This window comes from Lissotriton vulgaris, chromosome 11 (assembly GCF_964263255.1).
Source record: "Lissotriton vulgaris chromosome 11, aLisVul1.2, whole genome shotgun sequence".
Classification (NCBI taxonomy): Eukaryota; Metazoa; Chordata; class Amphibia; order Caudata; family Salamandridae; genus Lissotriton; species Lissotriton vulgaris.
The window spans coordinates 1,111,812,441-1,111,832,757 of NC_141699.1; the positions used below are offsets into that span (position 1 = coordinate 1,111,812,441).

Genomic DNA, 20,317 nt, shown 5'->3' on the forward strand with positions numbered 1-20,317 from the left:
TCGCTGGATCCCCTCCGAAACAAGGAAAACAGTCACCCACGCTCTAGTCACGAGCCGATTGGACTACGGAAACACCCTCTACGCAGGCACCACCGCTAAACTCCAGAAGAAACTACAACGAATCCAAAACGCCTCAGCCAGACTCATATTAGACATCCCACGCAACGAACACATCTCTGGTCACCTTAAAGACCTCCACTGGCTACCCGTCAATAAGAGGATCACTTTCCGACTGCTTACCCACGCACACAAATCTCTCTACGACATCGGACCAGATTGCCTCAACTCCCGACTGTTCTTCTACACCCCCTCCCGCCAACTTCGCTCTTCCAACCAAGCCTTCGCCACTGTACCTCGCATCAACAAGACCACCATGGGAGGCAGATCCTTTTCATACCTGGCTGCCAAAACATGGAACTCACTCCCCGCTTACCTTCGCCTCACCCAGAATCACCTAGCATTCAGAAAGCAGCTTAAAACGTGGATATTTGACAAATAATCCTCCTCCCCTTCCTAAGCGCCTTGAAACCCTCTGGGTATGTAGTGCGCTATACAAATTTTATGACTTGACTTGACTTGACATATGCAAATCAGTCTTGACCCTGCGCCCAATGGGAACAGTCCAGCCCAAACTGCCAGGCCAGGTCCTCCCTGGACTGGAAACAAGCATCCTAGGACCGGTTTCTGGCTATCAGCCGTCTTCAGCCAGGATAGCTTGACTCCAGTAGCATGGAGAGCATGGGACCCACGTCTGGGCATACCCGTCCCACTCGGGGTGACAAATGCAAAAAGAGCAATTGATGGACAGAATGCAGAACAATGTCATACGTTCACCCCAGTACAGAGATATGTGCCTAAATCCATAGATTTTTTTGCCCCCCATGCCATTCCAGTTTGAACCCAGCCATATGCAAATAGGTATTGACCTTGCGCCAATTGTCCAGCATTTTGTCCATCAATTGTTTATTTTGCATATGTCGCCCTAAGTGGGAAAGGAATGCCCAGACGTGGGTCCCGTGCTCACTACACCACTGGATTCAAGCTAGCCTGGCTGATGAAGGGTGATGCCCTGAAACCGGTCCCAGGATGCTTGTTTCCGGTCCAGGGAGGACCTGGCTTGGCAGTTCCCACAAGGAACAGGGTCAAGACTGATTTGCATATGGCTGGGTCCAAACTGGGGTGTTGTCGTGAGAAAAAGAATGATGGATTAAACCCAGATCCTTGTGACCTGGGTTGAATGTCTGCATTGTCCAGCATTCCGTCCATCAATTATTTCTTTTGCATATGAGAATAAACAAAGGCCTTCACACTTGATAAAAATCAGTTCTTACAAGTCCTTCTGATGTCTTTCAAATAAACACAAAATCTCTTCAGCAGGCCCAACAATGGCAAACAAACTTCTGCTGTGAACTGCACAGGCAAACAACCCCAGGCATTTTACAGCAATGGCGTTTCTTTGCTGCCTCCGTTGCACAGTGAGAACTTTGATGTCGGCAAAGCCTTTGAAGCAAACCATGTTTATTAATCCTCAGCAGAGGTCTCCCTTATAACAGGCTGAGCAGGAATACGCCAGATCACACAGTCCAGCCGCGTTTATTAACGCAACCTTTTCTGGTTATCCCCGGACAGAGATCAGGGCAATGTGACACTGGTTAGCAATAACAGAGCCCTAATCCGCCGGCAGTAGCGGCTGCTGCCGGACGGGCGTGGTGAGGCGGAGATGTTTATTAACAACAAAATACACTTGCCGTAGAACAGCCGGCTGCCGCCTCCCCTGCGTCCTCATCCTTCCTGCAGTCCGGCCGGCAGCAGGAAGCACGTGGCACACAAGTGTTGTGATTGGTCTGAGCGCCGTGGATCAACGCTCCGAGTCGAGCAGGGAGCCTGTGCATGTCCCCCACCAGGCTGTGTAATGCAGCCTGGTGGGGAGCATGCAAAGTGTGAATGAATTGTTTGGTCGGCTTTAGAGGGACGGCCAAACAATTTATGCACATTTCGGGAGTGCATACCACTCCTCCCCTGCCCTGGCCAGCCCCGCCCCGCCCCATCCCACGCTGCACATCCCCCTGCCTTAGCGGAGGAGATGCCACTGTCAGACAGTACTACCCCATTTATTACCCAAGTCCAGGGCACAAGTCCAAAAGAAAGAAGTGGGGGAACGCTCAAAGACAGGAAGTGACTTCACGACAGGAAGTGAAGACACGAATGGTAAAAACATAGAAGTGGGGGGACGCTCAGAGGCATGGCGTGCTGTCACGACCAGAAGTGACGCCACGAAAGGTAAAAAGTAGAGCACTCCTTTCACAAATATCTGCACTTCCAAAACACATCTATGCAAATTAGTCCTATAGTGCAGTACATATATGTTGAAGAAAGAGAGCCTCGATTTGAAAATGTATTTTGAACAAGAATAAAAAATAAAAGATGTTTATGTAATTTCACTGGCAGCCTAGCACTGTGGACCCAAGGGTTTTTGCAGGGTGTAGAATCAACTCTTGCAATGTTATTTGAGCAGCCCTATACACACCTGTTAACATGGCATTACATACGTCACCTACGCCTGTAGCATTAGAGAGTCAGTTAAAAACGTAAAAAGCCCTACCTGAAGGCTGTTCAAAGAGCCCTTCCCAGGCGGAGGGTGGGGAGGGGATGTAGCGTGTTTTACTAAAGAGCACGAGGAGGGACGTGGGTCTAATGCGAGACAGCCTTTTTTCCTGACGTGAGAAATCCTCCCTGCCCGAGGCGGGGGCGGACGAGCAGCGCTGCTGGTTGAATCCCTGTACTTGGGAGATGACGGGGCGGCCGTGCGGGCAAGTAACGCCTTCGTATAAGTCCAGCTTTGTGCAGGGGGGACGACGTCCACCCGGTAAAATAAGTGGGGGGACGCCGTCCACCCGCGTGGAACCCCGACTCGAGCCCTGCCCAAGTCCTTTCTTGGTATGTCGGGACGGTGAACCACTCGGTGTGACACTGGTGAGCGATAACAGAGCCCAGATCAGACACTGCTTTCACATTTATTGTTTGTCATTGGTGTGATAAACAGAGTCGCCGGAAGGTGTGTTCAATGCTCACATTACCTTGTTATGTGCTGCACTCAAATATTAATGTGTCTGCAAACATCTCCCCACCCACGGGCATCCTGGACTCCAGGTGGAACAGGATGTCTGGAAAGGGGGTTGAATCCTGCGATAAACCACAGGACGAATGTGAAGGAAATAATGAAAAGTTACTTGGAAGAGCAAGTTTTAGGAAAGGCTACAGAGAAGAGAATTAGGAGCAGGAAAGAAACCAGGAAGAATTAATAATAGGAATGAACAAGGGAAGAAAGGAAATAAAGCCCAAAAATGTATAAGCATCTGAAAAACACCATCCCCGTGATTTTGTGAAGCAAAAAACAGCAAACACTGATGACCACGATTTTAAAATTTTTTGAAAACGTTGAAGGCAGTGTCAAACAAATCACACCAGGATTCACAACAAATAGAAACTGAACATTGGAAAGTGATGGCTCCATGTCGGAGGTCCTCTCCATGTGCACGCCCTGAAGACGATGTACAGGATGTAAAGCACTTGACATGATCTAATCTACCCCGTCTGTCACTGTGGCACCCTTAAAGTAGACAATACCACGCACTCCCTGATGATGGCGCCATGTCAGAGCCAAGAAGCCCGAACTGCAGTCACAAATGTTGTTGCTGAATGTCCTAAATTGAACACCAGAGTTAGAAATAGCTACCATGAACTTAAGGCCATCACGTACAACAAATCTAGATCTGTGACTGGGAAGGTGTGACCCCAAAGAGAAGACAGCCAGGATCCCACTGAAACACCAGCCCTTCTGGATCATTCGGTGCCAGATAGACCCCTCCTCTGTTGAGGACAGCGGCCTTGCATGCACCCAAGATGGCTTGGACACATCCTCACTAGCTTGCAGTCCATCAATGTCACAGTCCAGCATTCACTGACAGCAACATGTTCCTAATTTCATTGGATAATACCTCAACAGGTGGGAGGGCGGGATTTTTGATCTCTAGTTTACCACTCCAGATCTAAACCCCGTTCAGGTCGACTGAATCTTTATTGCCTGTCATTGAGGAAAGAAAGTGCATCCAATACCAGGTTAGTTTGACTAATAATGGGCTCGACTCTGAAAAACCACATACTACTTCTAAGTTTCAAAGGTTTATTATAGAGTCACGGATAACTGCAAATACAGGCATCTCAAAACGAGATTCAAAAGATATAGAGGCACTAATACAAACATATGTTCTCTAAAAATTCTTAGGCGACCAAAGAATATCACTATAATTAACTCCAAAATCATCAGGGTTGCAAGAATAGACACAAATAGTAATCTATCCGTCATTTACAAAGGAAGGAAGGAATCAGGTTAGGCTGTCCCTACTCTGTACTGGATGGTATCCCTACTTAACAAAGTCCCAACCTATCAAAGGTGTCAGCTGTGAATGACTTCCTAAGAAGTTCACCCACTCTTAGTCTCAGGTGAAAACCTATGATCTCCAGTCATGACCCCTCTCTGCCTACCCATCCGCTCTCTGAAAGGTCCCCAGGCATCTGCTCTCTCTCCACCCAGGGGTGCTGTCCCTAATACAAATCATAATTACAGTTGAAACGCCCCTCAAGAGACGCCCCTCACGTGGTGTCGGTTCTGGCTTTTTCCATGATGATCTTCCTTTAGGCCTCGTGTTTAGCGTTGACCTTGCTTCCCAGGCTTCTTCTCCAGCTCGCTGATACCCCCTAAACATTCCTGAATCCTCCTCCATGTCTGTACCAGTCTCCTCGAACAGAGCTCTATTCATCAAACTTTTGATTGGAACCCCCCTCGCACCTGCAGACAGACATCCGCAACTTGGATCCCATTTCTCATAGACTTCTAACAGAAGTTTGCAACTTATTTCTCGACACAACTCGACATGTACCAGCACGTGCAAATTAGAAAAACCCTTTTCTCTCTTCAGGCCTACAACCCTTCTCGCAGAGGTTCTATTCTCTTCAAATCCTTTCGAGAACTATAATAACATGTTAACACCTTATTCTTTAATTATGAGAAACACTTCTATGGAATATAAATCTAACGAATAAACAGAATTACTAAATAACATAGTGCAATCCATGTCATGTATAAGTGTACATTTCCAATCTTCTTTGCCCTGGCCATGAGGCCTGTTCCCTTCTATGCTTTGCAGCATGACATTCCTCCTTTAGCAGCTACATAACATGGATCCTGATTAATCACGTCTAATGTTTCTAAGCATTTCCACACATTTCTATTATAGCCCATACTCTATAGGGGCTTTCTATCTCTACTAAAACACTCTTGAGTAAGTACAGATACATTTTCTCATTTCTCAAGTTACATTAGCTAACTTTACGCCATGGGCTTGTACATATGGCGTATACGTAAGTTTCATTCAAATTGCGCTCTCTCACAGGCGTCGGTGAACTCATATGGACCATGCACCGCCAAATCAGTGAGCGGAGTTGGCCTAACGGCTAGAGCGGTCGACCTCGAATCTGGGGAACCGGGTTTGAGTCTCGGCAACAACGCTGAACATCCTTTGATTCTGGGCAAATCACTTAATCTCCCCGTGCCTAACAAAAATGAAGGTGTCCTCATGTAAAGCAACTGGTGCTATGTAAAGCGCTCTGATACCCGATACCTTCGGGTCAAGTTTGCGCTATATAAAACTCTGTAAATAAATAATTTAAAAATATATATATATAAAAAATAAAATAAAAATCCAACAGATCAGATCCGCCAGTTGTAGATAATATTAGTCTTCTCTTTACAAATGTCACAACGTCTTTAGACGCATTTATTTATTTATTTATTTATATTCATAATGTGCTCTGTTACTCATTTGCAGAGTCTGTAGATTCAAAGGAAGACCCTGGTAGCCATTCCGTTGGTTTGGAAGCTCATCCGCGGGATGCACGTGCTGTCTAGGCATAGCTTGGGCAATCATGCCTTCCCATCACAAGTGGTCTTCAGATGGTCACTGGCCTTCCTGAAGGTGAATGGCTTGCTCAGTTGGACCTCTGGCCTGGAGGGAGTTCATTCCCTCCATCAGACTCTTCATCAACCCGTCCAGTGAACGAGGACAACCAGCACCTCCTAGATATGAAGGAGAACAGTATATCCTGCAATGAAGGGTGCAAATATCACATGCTTGACGGTGGCTTTTATATTTTCAGGAAGAATTTTTCAACAGTAAGAATTCGAGACTTTATGTTCATACAATGCATTCTATGAAAGTAGTTGCTCCGAGTTTTACCGAATGCAGTTGTATTTTTTGAACCGACCTATATACTCCTCGGTCGGTTCACAAAAGAGTGAATCATCTTTGGTCACAATTCGACGATCTCATGGATATTAACGAGGTAGGTTACAAATTGCGAATTGCTATGATTTGCTGACATCACAGAGATTGTATGTGGTTGTTAATAAATAAAGCAATCTGTTTTTTAAATGCAGCCTGAGTTCTTTGACTGAAAACTGAATACATTTTCCAAAAAATAAAGTTTCAAAAGCTTCTTTTACGCGTAAGCAGTGGTCCCAACTTTCCACTGCCTATTCCTAAATATGATTTAGACAATAATTACAAAAGGAAAGGGGTTCCAAAGGGACCCCTTCCCATGTCTGAATGGGTTACCAAGGCCCATTGATACATACCATAAGGATATAGAAATTGCAAGGGACGCCTTAAACACGTCCCTTCTAATTTGAAATTCGGCATGTAGTTAGAAACGAATTTTGCAATTTTGTAACAAGTTTCTAATCACAGTTTAGGTTTTGTACATAACAAAAATCAATTGCAGGTCTCCTGTGCCCCAATTTTGCGAATGAGAGCCTTTGTGACCGCAAAATAGTTTTGAAGGTAAGGCCCCCAGTTTTTCTAATTCTGACACTTTAGATGAGATTTGCATCTGTATGGCTATTTTTCTGTGTGACTATTCTTGTCAATTTTGTCATACCTACACATGTTCATGTCTGTAACTACAGATGTTGTTCAGAGAACCATTCAGAAAATGTGTAGATTTGTTCGTGGAACTTACAAGTAAAGAATTTTTGTACAATTTCCTGTCTCATTTGTCTCTCCTACAAATCTGTCTCTGTTTTACAGCTTTTATTTGCTGTTGTCCTCCAGATGTTACACATTGATGTCTGGTTATTTCTCAAAAGGCTTGTCACATTTCACATCCTGGTTGTGGAAAGTGCAATGCACAAAAATAATCACAGACTATTTAGATTTCTTGTTTTTTATTGAGAAGTGGCTGGTTGTGACCATAAACCTTTTTGCGGTTTATGTTTTCCGACGGTGTGTGTGTGCGAGATGTGATGACTGTTCTATACTCCCTTCTGAATGTGTGACCCTCTACACATATTGATTGATTCAAGGTCCCTTATTGTTCATCATTCATCTGACCCTTTGTCCTGATGAAGTCTGAATATATATCACTAACGGTGCACCGAAACGTGCCTCGATGTTTTGTAAATGTCCACTGTTGCGACCTGTGAAAGTCGGAACTGGATATTCATTTGACTTCCTACTTGCTTCTAGGACTCATAGTTTCTAACAGGTTTTTTGTTTTTAATGAATGTTTTGGACTGTATTGGTTTACTATCGTGGACATTTGGTGGGGGCTTTTTGGATTTAGGAATCATTTTTGTGTTCCACGAATTTAAATCTGTATTGTGAATTAATTATATTGATTTGAAACAAGACGAATTATTTCTTAGTAGGTGTTGTTTCATCTTATGGAATGCACTTTCAAGGAGTAATTAGTCTGTGTATTGCCTTTACTGATCTAGTATGATCTTTGAGGGTAGAGAAGAGATTTATTCCAGCCAGAGATTGTAGCAACTCCCCTTCCAGGTTGGAAAAGGGAACGGATCAGTCTTAAATTTGCTGGGGGTGTGAGGAAAACATACTGTCCCAATGCAGAAAAGTAAGAAATAATTGGAGGTCTCCCTTCTCCCTATGTGTAACGTCACTACGAAGAAGTCCGCGCAGCACGAATAACATTGTGGGGATGAGTCACGCGATATTCCTGCTAGTGGGCTTTGAAACCTACACTGGGCACTGCTTTACACGCATACTACTGGGAGGAATGGTGGAGAACAAAAAGAAAGAAATCTGCACCCGCATAGAGATGTAAAATGAAGGAAATCTGCACCCGCATAGAAATGTAAAAAGAAAGAAATCTGCACCCGCATAGAGATGTAAAATAAAGGAAATCTGCACCCGCATAGAAATGTAAAAAGAAGTAAATCGGTACAGGCACAGAGATGTAAAAAGAAGGAAATCTGCGCCCGCACAGAGATGTAAATCCAGGAGTAAAGTTTGGGTCTATATGGCCTCTTTGTGTTTTTAAACTACTACATCCAAAAGATAAAGCTTTCTTTTGAGCAAATAAATACTTAAAACATACGTTTTCTACAGTTTTATTTGATTCTGCTTGAAAACAGGGTAAAAATGCAACTTTAATAAATAGGAAGTCAATGGATTTAGCTTCTTGGGGGGGTTGTTCTAGAATCCCGGATGAGAGGGAGGAGAGAGGAGGTAGGACAACTGTTGAGGTGCCCATAACTTCTACCTCTTTTTGTTGTAACCCAAATATCTCAAATGGATACATTATCCAGATACAGGTTGGACAAGATGGGCCTGGTATTGTACGATTCAGCCTATCCTTTCCAGTTCTTACCTCTACTAGGAGTACATAAGCACCATTAAGATTACCTGCAGTACTACTACTGCTGTACCTCTCCTGCCCTTCTTCCAGGTCCCTCTTGACAAATGTTTTTTGGATAAATTCTCTTTTGAACAACACAAGAGACGAACAAGAAGGCGCTCATCTTTAGACAAACCTCTTCTGCGTCTAGATTGGTAAACCCTGAATCAATTTTGAAAATTCTGCAACGAGCAATCCGAATCCGCAAGAAGATTCCCGATGTTTAGATCATGTTCCCCTTTTGTGATCAGTTTTTGGAATTCTCCCTTGGGATAAAGGGTCTTTATGGTTGATTTTATTTGGCTGGTGGCTTATCATAGCTACTTTCTATTGGAATATTCCCTAAGTGGACCTTTATTTGAGACTTCTGCGGGTTGTGTTGCTGTTTGTGCACGCCTCAACTGTGCAATACATACAATAACCATGAAACTCGTCCAGTTGGAATAACCAACCAGCTACTGTCGCAAGGGTTCTGTTCTGCAGGTAGGATACATTGGATCTGAGTCAGGATCCATCAGAAGGTTCCAGCTCTTCCCGTGATGCTTGGTCCCCACACATTGGCTCAATATCTTCGCTTTGTCCTCTACACATTCCAAACACAACAGTCCTGGCTTAAAAAAGGACAGGGCCAACTTGGGAGGTGAACTCCAGCAAAATTGGCAATTCATCTGCAGTTTTTGTCCCCGGTGGAGATCAATGCTCTAAATGAGGCCCTGGAAATGGGAATGTTGATTTCAGCTGTAAATATACAAAAGAGAAACGTGTGGGGTCCTAACCGAAGGAAAATGAGAATTTCTAAGTGTTTAGAAAGAAGAAGAAGCCATGAGGGAGAAGCAAAGCTACTTGATGTTACAAAGCAGTGGTCCCAATGGGGAGAGGTTCAGGAGGCTAGTCTCAGGGGAGGAGGGCAGTGTGTGGAAACCTACATTGCAGAGGGTCTTACCAGTCCTGATGTGCAGTACTGATGGAAGAATAAGATGCTGAAGGTCACAAAGTGCATCAGAGAGAGTTAGGGACAGCAGGTGGCATGGAAACATAGGGTCATTGGGGGGCATTTGTGGCAATGACTGAGTACAAGAGAGGAGCTCGCAGCACCTGTGGTGCATCCCTGCACCCAGGAACTGTGGAAGAGGGAGGAGTCGGCAGAATGCACATCCTCATCTCATTGAAATGTCAGCAGGGAAATGGGCGGACCTAGAATGAGGGGTCTGGATTTATTCAGTACTGTAGTGGCTTCAGCAACAACCAAAGACACTAACCACACGCTGTCTCCTCCACAGGTTAAATACATCCGGGTACAGAAAATCAGGTACATTTGGGACAACACGTGGGAACGATTTGAGAAAATTGGGTGAGCATCACCTGGAATACTTCATGGTTTTTTAACTGGATCTGTGGAAATATCACCTTTTTAATTCCTGAATTCCTATTGCAGGGCTCTGGAGGAGCAGCATTCCTGTGCAGACATACATTCCAAGTTTGGGTCCGGGCTGTCCAAGGAAGAGCAGGATATCCAGTAAAGTAAACCCTATCTACGAAGTTTGTGTGGGTGTGTGTGTGCGTGCACGCGCATGTGTGTGTGTGCGTATGTGTGTGCCTGTGTGTCCCCATACGCATGAATGGGGGTGTGTGTGTGTGGGTGCATGTCTGTTTGTGTGTTTATGCGTGCGTATGTGTGTGCCTGTGTGTGCCCATATGCATGGATGGGGTGTGTATCTGCGTGTGGGTGTGCACACGTGTGGGTGTGTGTGCACATGGGTGTTTGGTGTGCACAGGTGTGTGTTATGTGACCAACCCAGGTTTTACTGGTAGTAGGAGAGCGGGGAAACAAGTGCACAAATACCACACTCTACCGTGCTGTGTAGCAGAGAGGAGATAGTTTGCCATTCTAAATGTACCGGTGGGCTAGCAGCGGTGAGTCAGAAATGAGTTGCTTCACACGCGCTAGCGCTGTTCAAACCTCTAAATATAGGTAGTACTCGAGGTTTTATTGGACTGGTCGCAGAGTAGGTGTTTTAAGAGAAAAAGGGGATCCCCTGGAGCCTCCCCCTTTTTGGACCATACTAAAGGTATTTTAGCCTGCATTTCCCTACAGTGGGCGAGACCCCCTTTCCTACCGTAACGTGCACATTTACACAGTAGCTCAGCAAATCCAAGTATAATTGATACATTTGTAGTGGGTAATTTAGGTTGTGAAAAATCCAAAATGAAAGCTAGGATTGCACATTTTTAAATGTAAAAATACAGATTTATTATTTTATTTTATTTTTTGCTTGTCCAATTAGATTGACGATGCACATTCAGCCCCCACGTGTTTCGCCCCCTACAGGCACTCAAGTTGGGTCTTTTTCAAGGCAGTTTGTTAAAGTGAGACTGCCAATTGTTTTATTGGATGAATGCAAGTTCTTTGTATCTAGTTGGAAGAAGGAGTGAAAACTGTAATAGATTAAGTAGCAAAGCCTGAAGGCACGGTGCACGGAGGAATCGTTGCCGAAGACTGGTCACTCGTGGTACCAGCGGAAGTCTGTACGGCTGGGGCTTGCATTTATGGAACAAGACAGCTGGTAACCGCCTTGACAAACCACCAGGCATGTACGCCTCTGGGAGGTGAACACAAGTTGGCTGTACACCACCCGTCAATCTAATTGAACAAAGAAAATAAAAGTACAATTCTGGATCTTATACAACCGAAAATAACTAATGTAACGTAGGAAATTCAAGACCTCCCACGAAGGGAGATCAGAGCGACGTGCAAAGATACAGACCAGCGTCTTAATGAATTATACATGATAAAATCTTATCTCCTCTAACTTCTAATAATGTTTTGCCTGGAACACAGTCCAGTTTCAGAAGCTGCTTGGACACAGTAGAACAGTGTCTCTTCTCAGATTATTGATAAGCAAGTGCACTGTGGCCATGAAGAGCAGGATTCATCTGCTCCTCATGGGTTCCCTCAGGCTTTGGATTCTATTTAAAGGGGTAAACTGTGGAGTGTTCCGGCAGACCTGAGGACTGGGGCAGAGGACATCTCTTTCCTAAGCAAGTGACATGTGGATTTATCTGCTGAAGTCGGGTTTTGGTCCAAGTGGAGAATGCACTCATCCGTTTGGTCTTTGAGGGGGAGGGGTAGACTGGACTGAGTGATGGCCCCCACTTTATTATTTTATACACCAATAGATTGGCAATATTTTTAATTCGCTCAAACAGGTCAACCCTACAGTGGGCGCAAGGGATGTGGCAGTCCTGCGTGCAGATGGTGCCGTAAACTTAGCACTGACCGCAAATGGGCTGCAAAGGCTTCTAGGAGGGAATGTGACATTTATTAACAAATGGTTTTAAAAACAAACTTTTCAAAATCACATCTCTATTGGGACAAGGAATACCTGTGCTAGTAGTTGTTTTATATAAATGGCGCTATAATGGTTAAAGTCTGGGCTTTTAATTTTTTGGCAATTGGTTTTAATGATGCAAACTCTTTGGTTCCCATTTTGAAAGCTCCCGAAGGTAGAATTCCCACAGTCAGTGGATGGTCTTTTTAAATTTGCTTCCAACCTGGGGAGTCCACAAATAAACGTAAAGACGACTACTACTAGCACACTTACCCCAATACAAATGTATGAGCTGTAAGTTCAGACCCTCCACAGTAAATAGTTATGTCTCATTCGCAGAGGACCACACAAATCCTCCAAGAGCTCTGGGTGAGCCGTCCTGCACCACTAAAGTGCTGGCGGTGAAGGACCCCACGATGAAGCGTGCCACCTAGGGATAGGGTTGGTGTGGTAATAGTTCACTCTCGTTATCTGGATGATAGACCAATAAGCTGTTATCCCGAATAGGATCAGGCACATACACGAACTCTGGGAGCTAACACTCACCCCTGACTGAATAGAAACTTCTGGTCTCTTGATTCTGATGTCACTTCCTTTCTTGGCAACAGACATCAAATTCAAAAAGCACTACAACTGTTCTCCTGAGCTACGTCATCGCTCCCACTTATGTGATTTTTATATGGAACACTTCAGCCCGATTCTTAGTAACTCTGGCATCGCTGGGCTTCAACGTGCCAACCACGCACAGGTGGACCTAAATACCTTACAAAGACATCGCTATCCTGAGAAATTGCTTCACCCAACGTCAAGTTAGGATAGTGGATATCTTTCTTTTTCTGAATCCCCAGAAAATTGATTTCTCCTCTTCACAACTTCTTTCAAGAACAAACATGATTCCTCGATCTTAAATTCCTTGAAGTTGAAGGGACGGATTATCCCTCAGCTCCCACCTTCTGCATTGTTAACTTAATTCATCGTTCACTCCATAGTTCATCTTTAACGTGGGTCTCGTACTTATCATTTACATCAGAAAGCTAGTAAATGTCGGTAATACCCATCTCCCCGCTTTAAATAAAGGTTGCCAACTTGATGCCCCAACAAAAACCTCAAAACAGCTGTTCATTCGCCGGACTTCAGCCGATTGGATTTTGAGGATGCCATCCTAGCAGGTACTTCCCACCCATTCATATGCTTCCCTCTGAGGCCAAGCATGTCCACTCAACAACCAGATGTATTCACAACATCTCTCTCGTTTCTGACCTCCACCTGCAGCTCATAATGACTAGAGTCCAATCTGGTGTATATCCCATAAGACTAATCATGACTAGGCCTGGGCGGCAAATTCCGTTCCGCTCGTGGAATTTGCGGAATTCGGGTAATATCGCGTTCCGCGGAGAACGCAAAATTGCCCATAATTCTGCGATCTGCGACTTCACGAAATTTTTTGCTTGTTCACGTTCTCAAAATGCGTGTTTGTGAGATATTTCTCCCCGAGCACGCAAACAGCCATTGCAAACAGGAAAAAAGCATCGCGAACAAGCAATTCCGCGTTTTCGCAGAATTTCTGCGTGTTCACAGAGATTTTTTACAGCTTCGCAGAGATTTGCGTAACACGATTACGCAAATTCCGCCCACCCCTCATCATGACCAGAACCCCCTCCTCCCATCTAGAGGACCCAGTATTCCTGGTGTCTAAAGAAATCTCAAGTCAAGAAACATTTCTCTTCAAGGTGGCCAAATTCAGAACCTCCCTTGCAAGGAAGCACTTCCATAACCCGGAGCAGCTTCCACAGCTTAGAACCCTCTTTCATCAGAGCTTAGACTGTCTGTGGTCACCTCTTTCAGGAGCCAGTTCTGAGCCCATCTCTTCAGACACTATTGGAGCTCTCAGTGTCTGGTGCCCGTAGTTTGTCGTCCACTAATTACAAACGGTATTCTTCAGTCTGTTCTCTCCTCTGTCCTCTCTATTACTCATTTCCCCTAATCTTATTCTGTAATCCCTCTTCTTTCTGCCATGTTTGATGTAACACCTTTTCCATCCGGGTGTGCGATATAAATGATTGCAGCAAAGAATCTGTCAAAGTTTACGAAAGGGACTTGTCTAGTTCAGAATATATATATATATATATATATATATATATATATATATATATATATATATATATATATATATATATATATATATATATATATATATATCCACAGAGTTTCGTTCAAATTATTTCCAACACAAACAAACGAAATCCAGGCCACAATCCTTTTTGAGATAATGAGCTTTTAATTCAGCAGCAACCTCCTCGACGCATTTCGGAGACTGCACGATATGATGAACTACAAACCCCAGAAGGCAATAACTCTTGGTGAAAGCCCAAAGGCGGGCGAAATGAAAACTAATTAACGCAAGGTGTGCAGCGTTCCTCTGTGACAGGCTTCCCTCGGAGGAAGGAGCAGCCGGCTCCGAAATGCATAAGGGAAACATGAAATTTTCAGAAACAAAAGCCGGTTTGAAAATAAAGAGTTCGGATGAACTTACCATTGTGGAGTGGCGTCCTCATTGCATGGGCAAACTTTGGGAATACTAATGCGCGGCAGCCCGGCCGCGGAGGATGCACCGCCATAGAGCATAGAGGTCTGCAAGGATGAACCTTTCTTTCCTGTTGTCAGCACAAAGGTATTTACAATGCAAACTGGCACGAATTTCTGAGGCCCACTGGAGGGCTTGTAAAATGATTTAAATTTGACCTGCAAGCGCACAGAAAATTAACACTGCACGATATGATGAACTACAAACCCCAGAAGGCAATAACTCTTGGTGAAAGCCCAAAGGCGGGCGAAATGAAAACTAATTAACGCAAGGTGTGCAGCGTTCCTCTGTGACAGGCTTCCCTCGGAGGAAGGAGCAGCCGGCTCCGAAATGCATTAGAGAAACATGACATTTTCAGAAACAAAAGCCGGTTTGAAAATAAAGAGTTCGGATGAACTTACCATTGTGGAGTGGCGTCCTCATTGCATGGGCAAACTTTGGGAATATACATATATAAAACATATTTATTTTTCAGAAAGACACACATTCACTGGATGGTGTCATCAGTGATATCATGAGTGATGTCACTGACCATGTCATGAGTGATGTAATATGTGACGTCATCAGCAGTGCATTGCAGGCGCGCAAGTTATAGTGAGTCCAACTAACTATAACGTGGGAATTTCAATAGTTTTATGTCAGTAAAATTTCCAGGTAACTATAACTGGTGTGAAACCTATGGTTTTTTCAGTGAATTTAATAGGTTTTTAAAATGCTAATTCCTAACTATAACTTGTGTGAAACCTATGGTTTTTTCAGTGAATATATATATATATAACTACAGGCACCCATAACTGGTATTGGAGTGGCCTGATGTCCTGGGTTTATCCAGACAGCCCTGGAATTTCAAGGACTGTTATCCTTGTCCCAGTTTGTGAGTCCTGGTCGGATGAGGGCACACATGAATTACAGTGTGGTGAAGGCTCTTGCTTCCAGCGGCCATCTTCTCACACCTGAGACAAAAAAGTTCTCTAAGGCATAGAATCGTCTACTGCCTCGTCTCGTTCACATAGCCCAGCAAATATAAACCAGGGGTGAATCAGGACCCTTCAGCCAGGGCCAGGCATGCCCTGGAGAGTCATCCTGGCACAGGGGAAGCACTAGCATGTAGGCAGCAGGCTTCCATATGATGGGTTTCATATACGTTGGCACCATTCTATACATAAAACTGAAAAGAGGGATCTTACCATACCTACCATGGTCTGGGCACCTCTCCAGCAGCTCTCTCTCCCCCTTGAAGAAACTCAAAGCTTATCCAGTTCTGAACTTTTCTTTCACTTTCTGGTACTTGTAGTCTTGTTTTACCTTTGCAAAGGCAGGATTACAAGTCCCAGAATGCAAAGAAGACCAGACTAAAAGAGCTGCTTATTTGTGACACTATGCACTTTAATATCTCTATTCCTTCCTTGTCTAGTCTAATCTTTTCATATTTAGAGCACTGATGTATTTAGTTGTTTAATGTTTCCTATATGAAGCATTTTTTTGACTGATGTAAGCAACATATTTTGATTTTATTAAAATGATATATAAAATATACTTACTTACTTGGGCTTTCAGCCTTCCCCCCCTTCATCCATTCACCTGCTGTTGTCATTCCCATTTTTCTTTCCCCTACTGCAGCATACTCCATGGCAGCATGGGCCCACCCATATCATCCGTTGGGTGGCTTCAATATAACCGGTGGCATTCTGCTCTTTCACAGGGAGCACATCCACACACAAATGCTTTTCCTTCAGTGGCTAATACTGCAACGACTGCTTTATGAGACCAAAATATTATTTTTGCTTTTGTGGGCTTTGGCCTGGTTCCATTCCTTACTATAACATTTTACAAAAAGGCAGACAGACAACCACAGACCTATTTGCTTTCCTATTGCTTTTTCTATAGGTTTGTGGGGTGCGTCTGTGTGGTTCTAGCTCGTGGGAGTTATTGTGGTCCTTCAGCACCACAGCTGGTGCCAACATTTATTACTATGCCTGTGGCCAAACCAGCTTCTAGTTCTAAACATCTGGTCACCCTACCAGTATGAATGAAACGGACTATGAATGTAATCATGTCTAGAAGTGTACGCTCAACGGATGGAATGATGAGCCGTAACTGAGACGTTGTGTCTTTTAGGAGGTTGGTGTGTGGTCACAACGTCATTGAAGTGGAGGTGGCCCCGCTCTGGAAGCTCTTCTTTCTGAAGGTAAGATGGACTTTATTTACCAAAAAGGTTTTTGTGTGTGCTTGGAAACTATACAATATTTTACAAGAGAATTTGCAGACAAAACCCTGTCACATACAGGTATTGTCTTAAATTAGGCAAAACAGGTAGCACCTCAGTGTCAGCCTGTAGGTAGACAACAGAAGTCCACTTCGTCTCTGAGCCAGCTCGCTTTGCTAATCTCAGAAAGCCCTTCGTGCTACGGGACATCTTCAGACCATGTGATGTTATCTCCATCCTTTGAACGCTTTGAAGCAAGAGGTCTATAACGAGCGTAAAGTTTGTGCTGCCTGATTTTGAAACCTGTTGATGGGCATCATTGGGAGCACCAACATGTACAATGTGGCATTCATCTAGCCACGCTGTCAGCCTCTTCTCAGTGGTTGGCTTAGAGGAGTGGAAGTAGCTTGCAATAGGAGGAGCTGCAAGTTGACACCTGTGACAACAACATTGACTTGGGCATGAAGGAGAGCTTTGCCTCAAATATGAAGGTCCAGTTCTGTTCTTACCTACACTAGGGTAGGTGATGGGGCTAAATTCATAAAAAAACATCACCATAGAATTGGATGTTTACTAACTATTAAAAATAGTGTTTTTATTATTTCTGTAGCTGGTCCCTTTCCAGAGATACAGCTTTGGTATTTTAATCTATACTGTGATCTTCTAAATAGGACAGCTAGACCTGCCGCAGTGAAAATAGCTTTTAGGGCGTTGTCACTGTGACAACATCCAAAACAAGTCTGGATAACAAAGCAATTTCAATTATAAAGTCATGACTAATTGTAGTTAACATTTCTGTTGAAGACCCTCTTTTATTTGACATAAAAAGTTATAACACTCGTGGTACAAAATGCAATTTTAATATCCAATGCATTCTACATGAACTTGTATTGGATGTTATATATGGTACGGCCTTGGTAATGTTCATGGTTGCACTTCTTTGCAGCAGGAGTGCTGTCTGTTGTAGCACGTGACAAGTTTGTTTAGTGACCAGAATCTGTTTTTTTTGTTTTTTTTACTCCAATGCTGCTGTTTTGAAACTAGGTCACTGTAACTACATGACAACATTACTTTTCTACATGTCCCACTTTTATATACTATGCACTCTAACTTGTGGGTTACAAGGCTAACCTAGGGATGCTAAACGCATATTTAAATGAGATGAGAGGTTTTACCTGTCAAAAAGGTTAGTTTAATAGGCCCGATTGCAGGCATGAACCGGAGCAGTCAGGGTACAGTGTTCGGCCTGAAGCAATGTTTTTCTTGCCACACTGGTGGATGGCACAATAAGTGCTGCCGTTCACAGCTGGCATTTACATGTCTATGCCAAGGGTGCAGTTTCTACATAGCATTCTATGGCTTTATAGGAGACTTAAATCCACCAATCAGGGATAAGCCAATGTCTGCATGCTTTAGAGGTAAGAGAACATACAGTGAGTACTGGACAGCTGTGCCCCAGCATGGAGTGTCTAAAACAGCAATAAAAATCAGCAAAAACAAAATGCAGGGACCAGGCAAAAAGGGACATCAAGCCAAATAATCTTCCTCTTCCATTTTAATCGAGGACCACCTTTAACTCTGTGATACGATTAGATTTTAGTATATCCGGAAACAAGCCAAGGTTGTCCCTCTTCTCTTCTGCTGCTGCCTGCCTTCAAAGGTCTGCAATTGTGAGACACCCTACCCATGCCCTACAAAGGTCCTTCAATGTTTGAAAGAACAGGTGCACAAAGGCGGGGTGGCAAGCACAAGAAACTTTGTGCCAGAATGTTCGTAGAGATTCGTGGGTTAGATTACAGAAGCCATGGCTGGTTAGTAACCTGTGGCTGCAGGCTGCTGGCAGGAGACGATTTGGCAGCTAACCCACGAACACCGACAAACATTCGGAGAGCCCATGAGGCTCAGCATTCATATCTTCAGCCTGGAGTGACATTGCTCTTTACTCGTGCCTCCCAATTTCCCTCACGTCAGTCCTGATGAAGACCCCACCCCAAGGCACAATGTTTCCTGTTCTCTATAGGGGTCGAAACCTTGACAGTTGTTTTGCTTTATTGTCAAACATGGATGACAAATTTGATATACGCATTAATTATGTTATGATTTGTCATGTGTGCAGGCCAGTCATCTGGCTGGATAGGTTGTAAATAATGACTGCTGATGTATATATGCGCACTACCTTCCCTCTTCACATCACTATCTCAAAGCCCTCCCATGCACTTGCCACCCCATCCCTTGTTCACCTGTTCTTTGAAAAATTGTGTAAACATGAAATACATTATGCTTTACGAGTTGATTATCTCCTGTTTTAAAATCACAGCCTTAGTTGGTATAATTTAATGGTGATGTCTAAATTTGGTTAGCTAACAAAGTAATGTTTTCTGCTTTTGTATGTGGTTTGACGGTTCGTCACGGTGACATTAACCTTTGCATCATAATTTACCTGAGTCCAGTGGCCTACCGGGGTACCCCATTACTATATAACCATAATCAGGAAGCAGCTGAATGCCAGCTGGCTGAGATCCAGCAGCACAGGAGCTGTAGGGAATGGCGGGTGAGAGTGTGGCACTCACCTTAGACCTTTTCATGAGCCTTGTTGTCTAGCGTCAGATGTGGGGTTATTTGATTTGAGGTGGACTATCAAACGAGATGAGCTAGTCAGACAAGTTCACCTCAAACCAGAGTGTTGAATCCCACATTAGGCCACTAGAGGTAGACCCTAAACCTATCCGCCAGTTATATATGCACCCCTGAACTTTCCTATCCTTTATCTATCACTGTCCCTTCAGAAGAGCTGGTGCATCAGGAGTGCGCTTTTTAATTTTTTTTAAAAAGAAACTTGCCTTTTTATAGCTTGATCATTTCTGCTGATGCATGTCTGTGTAAAGCTGTCAGTGGGTGAATACAAAATCTAGGGAAAGGTGAATCAATGGTTGGCTGAGTATCTGCATTGATGAATGAATGGGTGAGCGTTTGAGTGCAGATGAATGAATAGGCGAGTAACCAAAGGTATATAAATGGATGAAAGAGCAACTGATTAAATACATATCTGAATAATTAACTTCTTGAAGCATGGATGATGTGATCTGTCACTCTTTGGTCCCCACACTCAATAACATACTCTTTCATGTAATAAATACCAACTTACCAATGCATGTACCCTTTCTCGCACTCCTCCATTAACCCTTTCTAGACCCACACACAAGATTGCCAATGAATGAAGAAGCACTGTCATATATAAAGGTTCAGACAAAGGGGCTTTGCCAATGTTTAATCCATAGTATGTGCTGTGAGGGGCTGAAACCGTTGTGGCGTGTGGCGGTGAAACACCTGGGAACCATTTCAATAGTAGAGCAGGTTTGTTCTGAGTTTTGCAGGTGCAGTGCTAATGCATCTGAGGCTTTAAGCATATGAATGAACACCTCTCATCCACCATGATCTGGCTAA

At 43.9% G+C, this 20,317-nt stretch overlaps 1 protein-coding gene across 1 annotated transcript in view; it reads left to right on the forward strand.

The window, feature by feature from the left end:
• The window catches only part of LOC147684264 (putative cation-transporting ATPase 13A4), a 164,019-nt gene that overhangs the window by 36,426 nt on the left and 107,276 nt on the right, over nucleotides 1-20,317 (forward strand). Inside the window, exons 4-6 of the mRNA XM_086944658.1 lie at nucleotides 10,035-10,105; nucleotides 10,190-10,270; nucleotides 16,786-16,855. Of these exons, the coding sequence (XP_086800784.1) occupies nucleotides 10,035-10,105; nucleotides 10,190-10,270; nucleotides 16,786-16,855 (222 nt within the window). The remainder of the gene's footprint in view (nucleotides 1-10,034; nucleotides 10,106-10,189; nucleotides 10,271-16,785; nucleotides 16,856-20,317) is intronic.